Here is a 13,010-nt window from a genome sequence, read left to right on the forward strand (position 1 = left end):
CAGGTATATATGACAGTTATAAATGACTGGTATAAGAAATGTTCCTCCATCAAACTAATTCATTACCATTTGTGGGAAGTTGCCGGAGGAGGGAAGAGACAGAGCTGGTGAGTGCCACCATCTGGTGGCCGGAGGAGGGAAGAGACAGAGCTGGTGAGTGCCACCATCTGGTGGCCGGAGGAGGGAAGAGACAAAGCTGGTGAGTGCCACCATCTGGTGGCCGGAGGAGGGAAGAGACAGAGCTGGTGAGTGCCACCATCTGGTGGCCGGAGGAGGGAAGAGACAGAGCTGGTGAGTGCCACCATCTGGTGGCCAAAACTATAGTTTGTTAACAAGAAATTTGTGGAGTGGTTGAAAAACGAGTTTTAATAACTCCAACATAAGTGTATGTAAACTTCGAAATTCAACTGTACGTACACACACACACACACACACACACATATATATATATATATATATATATATATATAGTGAGGAAATAAATATTTAACAACCAGGGCAAAATGTACATTTTCCATCATTATTGAATTTATTGAAGAAATAAGGAGATATCAGGTATAAACAGCAGAGACACAGGACAGTATATTCAGGGAGACACATGGGAACCCAGGAGCAGTTACATGCTGTTATATCAGGTATAAACAGCAGAAACACAGGACAGTATATTCAGGGAGACACATGGGAACACAGGAGCAGTTACATGCTTTTATATCAGGTATAAACAGCAGAGACACAGGACAGTATATTCAGGGAGACACATGGGAACCCAGGAGCAGTTACATGCTTTTATATCAGGTATAAACAGCAGAGACACAGGACAGTATATTCAGGGAGACACATGGGAACACAGGAGCCGTTACATGCTTTTATATCAGGTATAAACAGCAGAGACACAGGACAGTATATTCAGGGAGACACATGTGAACCCAGGAGCAGTTACATGCTTTTATATCAGGAATAACCAGTAGAGACACAGGACAGTATATTCAGGGAGACACATGTGAACCCAGGAGCAGTTACATGCTTTTAGTGGTTTCGGTCCGACTGTAGTCTGCCTTCCACAGTTGATTACAGCTCCTTCAATATCAGTGTGTTGAATTAGAAAGACAACCCTCCATTCTGATAAAACCACAAATTATACAGAGGGAAAACCCCCGGACGTTTAACATTTCTCCCGATTCATAAAACGCCTCAATTCTGACACAACCATCTAAAAAGAAAACAGTTAATTGTCATTTATTAAAAGTGCCGTTAGCTAAAACAAATTGCCCCCTAATCAATGACGACACAGGTATTGACCATTTTGAATAGCACATTCACACTCAGATCCAATATGGATCAAATCATTCACGCATTCATTTCCTGGTCAAATCATTCATTTCCTGGTTTCTCCACAAGACAAAAACTGGCCACATTTCTGTTTTCCACTATTGATCACTATAACAGAATGTGATGTCACTAAGGCACCACTGATCATTATAACAGAATGTGATGTCACTAAGGCACCACTGATCATTATACCAGAACGTGATGTCACTAAGGCACCACTGATCACTATAACAGAATGTGATGTCACTAAGGCACCACTGATCATTATAACAGAATGTGATGTCACTAAGGCACCACTGATCACTATAACAGAATGTGATGTCACTAAGGCACCACTGATCACTATAACAGAATGTGATGTCACTAAGGCACCACTGATCATTATACCAGAATGTGATGTCACTAAGGCACCACTGATCATTATAACAGAATGTGATGTCACTAAGGCACCACTGATCATTATACCAGAACGTGATGTCACTAAGGCACCACTGATCATTATAACAGAACGTGATGTCACTAAGGCACCACTGATCATTATACCAGAACGTGATGTCACTAAGGCACCACTGATCATTATAACAGAATGTGATGTCACTAAGGCACCACTGATCATTATAACAGAATGTGATGTCACTAAGGCACCACTGATCATTATAACAGAATGTGATGTCACTAAGGCACCACTGATCATTATAACAGAATGTGATGTCACTAAGGCACCACTGATCATTATACCAGAATGTGATGTCACTAAGGCACCACTGATCATTATAACAGAATGTGATGTCACTAAGGCACCACTGATCACTATAACAGAATGTGATGTCACTAAGGCACCACTGATCATTATACCAGAACGTGATGTCACTAAGGCACCACTGATCATTATAACAGAACGTGATGTCACTAAGGCACCACTGATCATTATACCAGAATGTGATGTCACTAAGGCACCACTGATCATTATACCAGAATGTGATGTCACTAAGGCACCACTGATCATTATACCAGAACGTGATGTCACTAAGGCACCACTGATCATTATAACAGAATGTGATGTCACTAAGGCACCACTGATCATTATACCAGAACGTGATGTCACTAAGGCACCACTGATCACTATAACAGAATGTGATGTCACTAAGGCACCACTGATCATTATAACAGAATGTGATGTCACTAAGGCACCACTGATCACTATAACAGAACGTGATGTCACTAAGGCACCACTGATCACTATAACAGAATGTTAAATGGTAAAAGCGAGTCTCTTATAAGGAATAAAAACCCCTTTGGCTGAATGGCCAGCATTTATACACATTAACTTTGATCAATGCAAAATGCTGCTTAATAAAAGCTCATAAGACACTCATCACTGATCTGGGGTCAGGACATAACATTATAAAACGAACTAAGGGGGGCGATTACAGAGCTAACATCTGATCTGGGGTCAGGACATAACATTATAAAACGAACTAAAGGGGGGCGATTACAGAGCTAACATCTGATCTGGGGTCAGGACATAACATTATAAAATGAACTAAAGGGGGGCGATTACAGAGCTAACATCTGATCTGGGGTCAGAAGATAAACCATCCCATGGGACAGATGAAGCCACAGAGAAACGTGATGATAGGTATGTCATAAGAAGAGTTGTCCGACCCCTCAACAAAACAACTTCTCTCTGTAGCTTGTAAACATGGGTGACTTAAAAACATCAGAGGGCAAAGGGCAAAGGGCAAAGGGCACACGGTTGAGTGATGTCAGCCATTAGCAGTGAGTCATTACATTACATTACTTACAGACAGACACACGGTTGAGTGATGTCAGCCATTAGCACTGAGTCATTATTAGGCAGTGAGGCCGTAGTTCCTTTGATATCTTCTAATCCCTACATAATCCCCATCATACAGATTAACTAACCACACACATTACATACAGACACCGTGTGGTGTAGTGTTATACTGGGTTTCAGGTCTCTGGTTCATGTCAGGAGGGTATTACAGACACATTACATACAGACACCGGGTGGTGTAGTGTTATACTGGGTTTCAGGTCTGGTTCATGTCAGGAGGGTATTATAGACACATTACATACAGACACCGGGTGGTGTAGTGTTATACTGGGTTTCAGGTCTCTGGTTCATGTCAGGAGGGTATTATAGACATGAACCAGAGACCTAACAGACTTCAATACATCAACTATCAAAACAGTGATAACCACATCTCAAGCAGGGTAACAGTGTGTCCCAGAGTTCCTCCCCGTGGGATCATCCCTCCTTCTTGTTCCTACCAAACAACCTGAAGCTGGACGACTTCTTCTTTTCTTTCTTTGTGTCTGAAAGAGAGAGAGGATGGGATGAGAGAGAGAGAGGATGGGATGAGAGAGAGAGAGGATGGGATGAGAGAGAGAGAGGATGGGATGAGAGAGAGAGAGAGGATGGGATGAGAGAGAGAGAGAGGATGGGATGAGAGAGAGAGAGGATGGGATGAGAGAGAGAGGATGGGATGAGGGAGAGAGAGGATGGGATGAGGGAGAGAGGATGGGATGAGGGAGAGAGGATGGGATGAGGGAGAGAGAGAGAGGATGGGATGAGGGAGAGAGAGGATGGGATGAGGGAGAGAGAGAGAGAGAGGATGGGATGAGAGAGAGAGAGGATGGGATGAGAGAGAGAGGATGGGATGAGGGAGAGAGAGGATGGGATGAGGGAGAGAGGATGGGATGAGGGAGAGAGAGAGAGGATGGGATGAGGGAGAGAGAGGATGGGATGAGGGAGAGAGAGAGAGGATGGGATGAGGGAGAGAGAGAGAGGATGGGATGAGGGAGAGAGAGGATGGGATGAGAGAGAGAGAGAGAGAGAGAGAGAGGGATGGGATGAGAGAGAGAGAGAGGATGGGATGAGAGAGAGAGAGAGGATGGGATGAGAGAGAGAGAGAGGATGGGATGAGAGAGAGGATGGGATGAGGGAGAGAGAGAGAGGATGGGATGAGGGAGAGAGAGGATGGGATGAGGGAGAGAGAAGATGGGATGAGGGAGAGAGAGAGAGAGAGGATGGGATGAGGGAGAGAGAGGATGGGATGAGAGAGAGAGAGAGAGAGAGAGGGATGGGATGAGAGAGAGAGAGAGGATGGGATGAGAGAGAGAGAGGATGGGATGAGAGAGAGAGAGAGAGGATGGGATGAGAGAGAGAGAGAGGATGGGATGAGAGAGAGAGAGAGGATGGGATGAGAGAGAGAGTAGAGGTAGGTTCTCCATAGAGCGAGAGAGAGTAGAGGTAGGTTCTCCATAGATAGAGGGTTAGAGAGGTTCTCCATGGGTTAGAGAGGTTCTCCATAGATACAGAGGGTTAGAGAGGTTCTCCATAGATACAGAGGGTTAGAGAGGTTCTCCATAGGATAGAGAGGGCTAGAGGTTCTCCATAGGATAGAGAGGGTTAGAGGTTCTCCATAGATACAGAGGGTTAGAGAGGTTCTCCATAGGATAGAGAGGGCTAGAGGTTCTCCATAGGATAGAGAGGGTTAGAGGTTCTCCATAGGATACAGAGGGTTAGAGAGGTTCTCCATAGGATACAGAGGGTTATAGAGGTTCTCCATAGATACAGAGGGTTAGAGAGGTTCTCCATAGATACAGAGGGTTAGAGAGAACATTATTAGAGGGATAATTCACACAGTTGAGGAGCGATAGCACTTCCTGGTTTGGCCTCCTTTTAGAGTCGGTTCATTAAGAAATGCTAGCAGCCATGACTGAATTCAAACCAGAGTTGGTTTCGGGGTGTGGTTTGATGTGGGTGTGGTTTGATGTGGGTGTGGTTTGATATGGGTGTGGTTTGATGTGGGTGTGGTTTGATGTGGGTGTGGTTTGATATGGGTGTGGTTTGATGTGGGTGTGGTTTGATATGGGTGTGGTTTGATATGGGTGTGGTTTGATATGGGTGTGGTTTGATGTGGGTGTGGTTTGATGTGGGTGTGGTTTGATGTGGGTGTGGTTTGATATGGGTGTGGTTTGATATGGGTGTGGTTTGATATGGGTGTGGTTTGATATGGGTGTGGTTTGATATGGGTGTGGTTTGATATGGGTGTGGTTTGATATGGGTGTGGTTTGATATGGGTGTGGTTTGATATGGGTGTGGTTTGATATGGGTGTGGTTTGATATGGGTGTGGTTTGATATGGGTGTGGTTTGATATGGGTGTGTGTGTGTTCACAGGTGGGAAGGGTTAGCCAAATTATTTAGCCAATTAGCTCAGTTTTCTCCCTTTCTGGTTCTGATAAGGGTTACAGAAGGGAAACTGATCCTAGATGTGTGGTGTAGGGACTGACCTTGGGTTTGATAAGGGTTACAGAAGATAAAATGATCCTAGATGTGTTGTGTAGGGACTGACCTTGGGTTTGATAAGGGTTATAGAAGATAAACTGATCCTAGATGTGTGGTGTAGGGACTGACCTAGGGTCTTCATCATCTTATTGAGCTGCTCATCTTCCTCATCCTCCCTGAAGAGAGATCAGACAGAGAAGATGAACGACACAGCATGACTAACCCACACACACACACACACACACACACACACACACACACACACACACACACACACACACACACACACACACACACACACACACACACACACACACACACACACACAATCCCAGAGAGCCATTCACATTAAGACAGCTCCCCCCCTTTCTCTTACCTGAGTCTGTCACCCCACCCTCTCTCTCCTACCTGAGTGTCATCCCCCCCCCTCTCTCTCCTACCTGAGTCTGTCACCCCACCCTCTCTCTCCTACCTGAGTGTCATCCCCCCCCCCCTCTCTCTCTCTCCTACCTGAGTCTGTCACCCCCCCCCTCTCTCTCTCCTACCTGAGTCTGTCACCCCACCCTCTCTCTCCTACCTGAGTCTGTCATCGTCCAGTCCGTCTATGATGGCGTTTCTGTCATTGACGATCTCCACCAGCTTGACCATCAACTCCTCTTCTCTACGACGGTCCCACAACGTCTTCAGCCGCTCTGCCCACATTAACACACACATTAACACACACATAAACACACGATCAGTGTGAACACACATAAACACACACATTAACACACGATCAGTGTGAACACACACATTAACACACGATCAGTGTGAACACACACATTAACACACGATCAGTGTGAACACACATAAACACACACATAAACACACACATTAACACACACATTAACACACGATCAGTGTAAACACACACAACTTTTGCATTGTCCACAACACACACGCCCTCTCTCTCCTCACCAGGTCTGACCCCAACACACACCCCCCCCTCTCTCTCCTCACCAGGTCTGACCCCAACACACCCCCCCCCCGGTCTGACCCCCCCCCCCCCCCCCCCTCCCTCACCAGGTCTGACCCCAACATACCCCCCCCTCTCTCTCCTCACCAGGTCTGACCCCCCCCCCCTCCCCTCTCTCTCTCTACTCACCAGGTTTGTCCATGAGTCTTCTCAGCTCCTGCTCTACACTGGGCTGCTGTTCCTCCAAGTCCTGTGTCTTCGCTCTGCACACACACACAGATGTTAGAGGACTAGGAAATATCTGCTGTGTGTATTTTTGTGGTTCTGTGTGTGTGTGTATGTGTGTGTGTATGTGTATGTGTGTGTGTCTGCGTGTGGTTCTGTGTGTGTGTGTGTGTGTCTGCGTGTGGTTCTGTGTGTGTGTGTCTGCGTGTGGTTCGGTGGGTGTGTGTGTATGTCTGTGTGTGGATGTATGTGAGACTCACATGTAGACCAGTTCAGACTCTCTCCTCATGGACACCTGCTTGTTTCTGATGAGGTTGAACCATTCCACCATCAGGTCATCCATCATCACGTCCTCTTCTCCCTCTGAGACACACACACACACACCACACACCACACACCACACACACACCACACACACACACACACACACACACACACACACACACACACACAATTACCAACACAGTGGAATTTAAAAGCAGACCTCAAGATATTAAAGACATATTGACAGAGTTCAAGGTCATGAAACACTTGAGAAATATTAAAGACACTATTTCCCCTACTCTCCCCCTCTATCCCTCTCCTCCATCCCTCTCCTCCCTCTCTCCTCCTCCTCCATCCCTCTCCTCCCTCTCTCCCTCCCTCTCTCCTCCATCCCTCTCCTCCCTCTCTCCTCCATCCCTCTCCTCCCTCTCTCCTCCATCCCTCTCCTCCATCCCTCCCTCTCTCCTCCCTCCATCCCTCTCTCAATCCCACAGAGACAGGAAGCTATCAGAGACTTCATTAGAGCCAGAAGTGGTGGAAATTCACTTTTTGGGTCACATTCCCTCAGGCGACACCGACCCCAATCTACACCTCTTCCCTCCACTCTCAATCTCCCCTCTCCCTCCCTCCTCAAGCTCAATCTCACCCTCTCCTTCCTCCTCACTCTCCCTCTGTGTGAGTCTTACCCTCTTCATCCCTCCCTGCTCCCTCTCTCCTCTACGCGAGTCTTACCCTCTCCCTCCCTGCTCCCTCTCTCCTCTACCCTCTCCCTCTGCGCGAGTGGTACTCTCTCCCTCCGAGTCTCACCCTCTCCCTCCGAGTCTCACCCTCTCCCTCCGAGTCTCACCCTCTTCACAGGAGCGTAGTTGTTTCTCCAGGTCCACTCCTTTCCTCTCCCTCCGAGTCTCCCCCTCTCCCTCCGAGTCTCACCCTCTCCCTCGAGTCTCACCCTCTCCCTCGAGTCTCACCCTCTCCCTCGAGTCTCACCCTCTTCACAGGAGCGTAGTTGTTTCTCCAGGTCCACTCCTTTCCTCTCCCTCCGAGTCTCACCCTCTCCCTCCGAGTCTCACCCTCTCCCTCCGAGTCTCACCCTCTCCCTCCGAGTCTCACCCTCTTCACAGGAGCGTAGTTGTTTCTCCAGGTCCACTCCTTTCCTCTCCCTCCGAGTCTTACCCTCTCCCTCCGAGTCTTACCCTCTTCACAGGAGAGTAGTTGTTTCTCCAGGTCCACTCCTTTCCTCTCCCTCCGAGTCTCACCCTCTCCCTCGAGTCTCACCCTCTCCCTCGAGTCTCACCCTCTCCCTCGAGTCTCACCCTCTCCCTCGAGTCTCACCCTCTTCACAGGAGCGTAGTTGTTTCTCCAGGTCCACTCCTTTCCTCTCCCTCCGAGTCTCACCCTCTCCCTCCGAGTCTCACCCTCTCCCTCCGAGTCTCACCCTCTCCCTCCGAGTCTCACCCTCTCCCTCCGAGTCTCACCCTCTTCACAGGAGAGTAGTTGTTTCTCCAGGTCCACTCCTTTCCTCTCCCTCCGAGTCTCACCCTCTCCCTCCGAGTCTCACCCTCTCCTTCCGAGTCTCACCCTCTCCCTCCGAGTCTCACCCTCTCCCTCCGAGTCTTACCCTCTTCACAGGAGAGTAGTTGTTTCTCCAGGTCCACTCCTTTCCTCTCCCTCCGAGTCTTACCCTCTCCCTCCGAGTCTTACCCTCTTCACAGGAGAGTAGTTGTTTCTCCAGGTCCACTCATTTCCTCTCCCTCCGAGTCTCACCCTCTCCCTCCGAGTCTCTCCCTCCGAGTCTCACCCTCTCCCTCCGAGTCTCACACTCTCCCTCCGAGTCTCACCCTCTCCCTCCGAGTCTCACCCTCTCCCTCCGAGTCTCACCCTCTCCCTCCGAGTCTCACCCTCTTCACAGGAGCGTAGTTGTTTCTCCAGGTCCACTCCTTTCCTCTCCAACTCATTAACACTGTCCTCTATCTCCTGAAGCTCTCTGAGGATCTCTTCCTTCGGGATGTAGTCGGGTTTACTCTGCACACACACACACACACACACACACACACACACACAGACACCACACACACACACCACACAGACACCACACACAGACACCACACACACCCAGACACCACACATATTAATATAAACACACAGGTACTAACATCCCTCATCCCGTCTCCATGTATTAGACCTACTGGTTTAGGTGTCTTGGTGTCTGTGTTGGAGCCGTTAGCTGTCGTTGAGCTCTTCCCTGTCAGGACGCCTGGTAGAGGAAACACAGCAGAACACTGTTATGGGGAGCTGGGGAAGTGGGTTTATGTCTGTCTGTGTGTGTCTGTCTTACCCCATGTCCCAGGGCCGGTGTTCAGCGGGCTGGGTGAGGAGGCTTCTGGGGGGCTGGAGGGGGCCAGAGTAGACCCAGCAGGGACTGAAGCCTGGGCGTTTCCTGATCCACCGGCCCAGGGCCGAGACAGGGTTTCAGCCTTCTGAATGTCAGGGTGGAGGGGAGAGGAGTCTTTAGGTCCTACAGGCCTGGCGAGAGAGAGGAGGGGAGGAGGAGTGATGGGGGTGGATTAGAGAGAGGAAGAACAGAGGGGAGGAGAGAGAGTAGGGAGAGGAAGAAAAGAGGGGAGGAGAGAGAGAAAGGAGGGGGAGGAGGAGAGGGGAGGAGAGAGATGTAACAAGGTCTGTCTCTTCCTTTCCTTCCTGAATGCATCTAACCTCTCATTTTCTCACAATTAGTTGTTTTCCTTCCCCAGGTTCTCTCACCTTTCGTACGAGAGTCTGAGGATCAGTAGGACTGAGGAGGAGGAGGAGGAGGAAGAGGAGGAGGAAGAATGGTCATCCGGGGCTAGGGGGTGGGACTCTAGGGGACGGCTTTAGCCCCGACACACCGCAGGTCTGACGAGGAGGGAGGGGAGGGGGAGGAGGGAGGGGAGGGGGAGGGTCTTTGATCTCCGGTGGAACATCAAAACAGAGCGGCTCGGAGCGGCACGAACAAACCGCCTGCAGAACGGATGAGGGGTGGAAAGACGAACGGATGAGGGGTGGAAAGACGAACGGATGAGGGGTGGAAAGACGAACGGATGAGGGGTGGAAAGCTGGGACCTCACACCCAGGTGACCCTTCCACAGCGGCTGGGACCTCACACCCAGGTGACCCTTCCACAGCGGCTGGGACCTCACACCCAGGTGACCCTTCCACAGCGGCTGGGACCTCACACCCAGGTGACCCTTCCACAGCGGCTGGGACCTCACACCCAGGTGACCCTTCCACAGCGGCTGGGACCTCACACCCAGGTGACCAGACCTCCCAGATTACTAGTGGACCAGTGACAACACAAGTGGAAGTAGGATAGAACCAAGTTGGAATAGAACCAAAGTAGAACAGAATAGGAGTAGGGTAGAACAGTAGTGGAACATAACAGAGTTCTGTAGAATAGAGTTCTACATAGTATTTTAGTGTTCTGTAGAGTAGAATGGAGTTCAGTGACAAGAGTAAATGAGCAGCAGGTGGAATAGAAACAGAACATAGTGGAACAGAGACAAGTGGAGCGAAACCAGAGTAGATATAAAGTAGAATATGGAGTAGAATATGAAGTAGAGTAGAATATGGGGTAGAATATGGAGTAGAGTAGAATATAGAGTAGAATAGAATACAGAGTAGAGTAGAATATAGAGTAGAATATAGAGTAGAATATAGAGTAGAAAAGAGTGAAGAGTAGAATGTAGAGTAGAGTAGAATAGAGTAGAATATGGTGTAGAGTAGAATATAGAGTAGAATAGAGTAGAATATGGTGTAGAGTAAATATAGAGTAGAGAGTAGAGTATAATATGGAGTAGAATATAGAGTAGAATATGAGTAGAATATGAGTAGAAAATAGAGTAAAGAGTAGAATGTAGAGTAGAGAGTAGAGTAGAATGCAGAGTAGAATATAGAGTAGAATATGGAGTAGAATGTAGAAAAGAATATAGAGTAGAATGAGGAGGAGAATATAGAGTAGAATGCAGAGTAGAATTTGGAGTAGAATGTAGAGTAGAATATGGAGTAGAATGCAGAGCAGAATATGAAGAATGCAGAATATGGAGAAGAATATGGAGTAGAGTAGAATATAGAGTAGAATGTATAGAAGAGAGTAGAATATAGAGTAGAAGAGAATATAGAGTAGAGTAGAATATGGAGTAGAGTAGAATATGGAGTAAAGAGTAGAATGTAGAGTAGGATATGAGGTAGAATATAGAGTAAAGTAAAGAGTAGAATGTATAGTAAAGTGTAGAGTAGAATATGTAGTAGAGTAGAATATGGAGTAGAGTAGAATATAGAGTAGAATATAGAGAAGAGTAGAATATGTAGTAGAGTAGAATATAGAGTAGAATATGGAGTAGAATATAATATAGAGTAGAGTAGAATTTAGAGTAGAGTAGAATATAATATAAATATAGAGTAGAGTATAATTTAGAGTAGAGTAGAATAGAATATAGATGAGTGGAATGTAAAGTGGAATATATAGAAGAGAGTAGAATATAGAGTAGAATATGGAGTAGAATATGGAGTAGAGTAGAATATGGAGTAGAGAAGAATATGGAGTAGAATATAAAGTAGAATATAGAGTAGAATAGAATATAGAGGAGAGTAGAATGTAAAGTAGAATATATAGAAGATAGTAGAATATAGAGTAGAATATGGAGTAGAATGCAGAGTAGAATTTGGAGTAGAATGCAGAGTAGAATATGGAGTAGAATGCAGAGTAGAATATGGAGTAGAATGCAGAGTAGAGTAGAATATGGAGTAGAATGCAGAGTAGAGTAGAATATGGAGTAGAATGCAGAGTAGAATGCAGAGCATAATATAGAGTAGAATGAATAATATGGAGTAGAATATGGAGTAGAGTAGAATAGAGTAGTAGAATATAGAGTATAGAATATAGAGTAGACTAGAATATAGAGTAGAATATATAGGAGAGTAGAATATAGAGTAGAAGAGAATATAGAGCAGAGTAGAATATGGAGTAGAGTAGAATATAGAGTAGAATATAGAGTAGAATATAAAGTAGAATATGGAGTAGAGTAGAATATAGAGTAGAATATAGAGTATAATATAGAGCAGAGTAGAATATGAGGTAGAATGCAGACTAGAATATGGAGTAGAATGCAGAGTAGAATACGGAGTAGAATGCAGAGTAGAGTAGAATATGGAGTAGAATGCAGAGTAGAATGCAGAGCATAATATTGAGTAGAATGAATAATATGGAGTAGAATATGGAGTAGAGTAGAATAGAGTAGTAGAATATAGAGTAGAGTAGAATATATAGTAGACTAGAATATAGAGTAGAATATATAGGAGAGTAGAATATAGAGTAGAAGAGAATATAGAGCAGAGTAGAATATGGAGTAGAGTAGAATATGGAGTAGAGTAAAATATAGAGTAGAATATGGAGTAGAGTAGAATATAGAGTAGAATATAAAGTAGAATATAAAGTAGAGTAGAATATAGAGTAGAATGTAGAGTAGAATATGGAGTAGAATGCAGAGTAGAATTTGGAGTAGAATGTAGAGTAGAATATGGAGTAGAATGCAGAGTAGAATATGGAGTAGAATGCAGAGCAGAGTAGAATATGGAGTAGAATGCAGAGCAGAATATGGAGAAGAATGCAGAATATGGAGTAGAGTAGAATATAGAGTAGAATATATAGTAGACTAGAATATAGAGTAGAATATATAGGAGAGTAGAATATAGAGTAGAAGAGAATATAGAGCAGAGTAGAATATGGAGTAGAGTAGAATATGGAGTAGAGTAAAATATAGAGTAGAATATGGAGTAGAGTAGAATATAGAGTAGAATATAAAGTAGAATATAAAGTAGAGTAGAATATGGAGTAGAGTAGAATATAGAGTAGAATGCAGAGTAGAATATGGAGTAGAATATGGAGT

General features: G+C 45.9%; 1 protein-coding gene across 1 annotated transcript in view; it reads right to left on the reverse strand.

Annotated features, from left to right (window-relative positions):
- Positions 1-3,363: 3,363 nt before the first annotated feature.
- Positions 3,364-13,010, reverse strand: part of LOC139370019 (MICAL-like protein 2) — a 35,096-nt gene continuing 25,449 nt past the window's right edge. The window contains exons 9-16 of the mRNA XM_071109307.1: positions 9,425-9,612; positions 9,276-9,343; positions 8,988-9,111; positions 7,086-7,188; positions 6,790-6,863; positions 6,223-6,337; positions 5,775-5,821; positions 3,364-3,669 (exon numbers count right to left, since the gene is read on the reverse strand). Coding sequence (XP_070965408.1) covers positions 3,602-3,669; positions 5,775-5,821; positions 6,223-6,337; positions 6,790-6,863; positions 7,086-7,188; positions 8,988-9,111; positions 9,276-9,343; positions 9,425-9,612 — 787 coding nt within the window. The 3' untranslated portion in view covers positions 3,364-3,601. The remainder of the gene's footprint in view (positions 3,670-5,774; positions 5,822-6,222; positions 6,338-6,789; positions 6,864-7,085; positions 7,189-8,987; positions 9,112-9,275; positions 9,344-9,424; positions 9,613-13,010) is intronic.

This window comes from Oncorhynchus clarkii, chromosome 17 (assembly GCF_045791955.1).
Source record: "Oncorhynchus clarkii lewisi isolate Uvic-CL-2024 chromosome 17, UVic_Ocla_1.0, whole genome shotgun sequence".
Classification (NCBI taxonomy): Eukaryota; Metazoa; Chordata; class Actinopteri; order Salmoniformes; family Salmonidae; genus Oncorhynchus; species Oncorhynchus clarkii.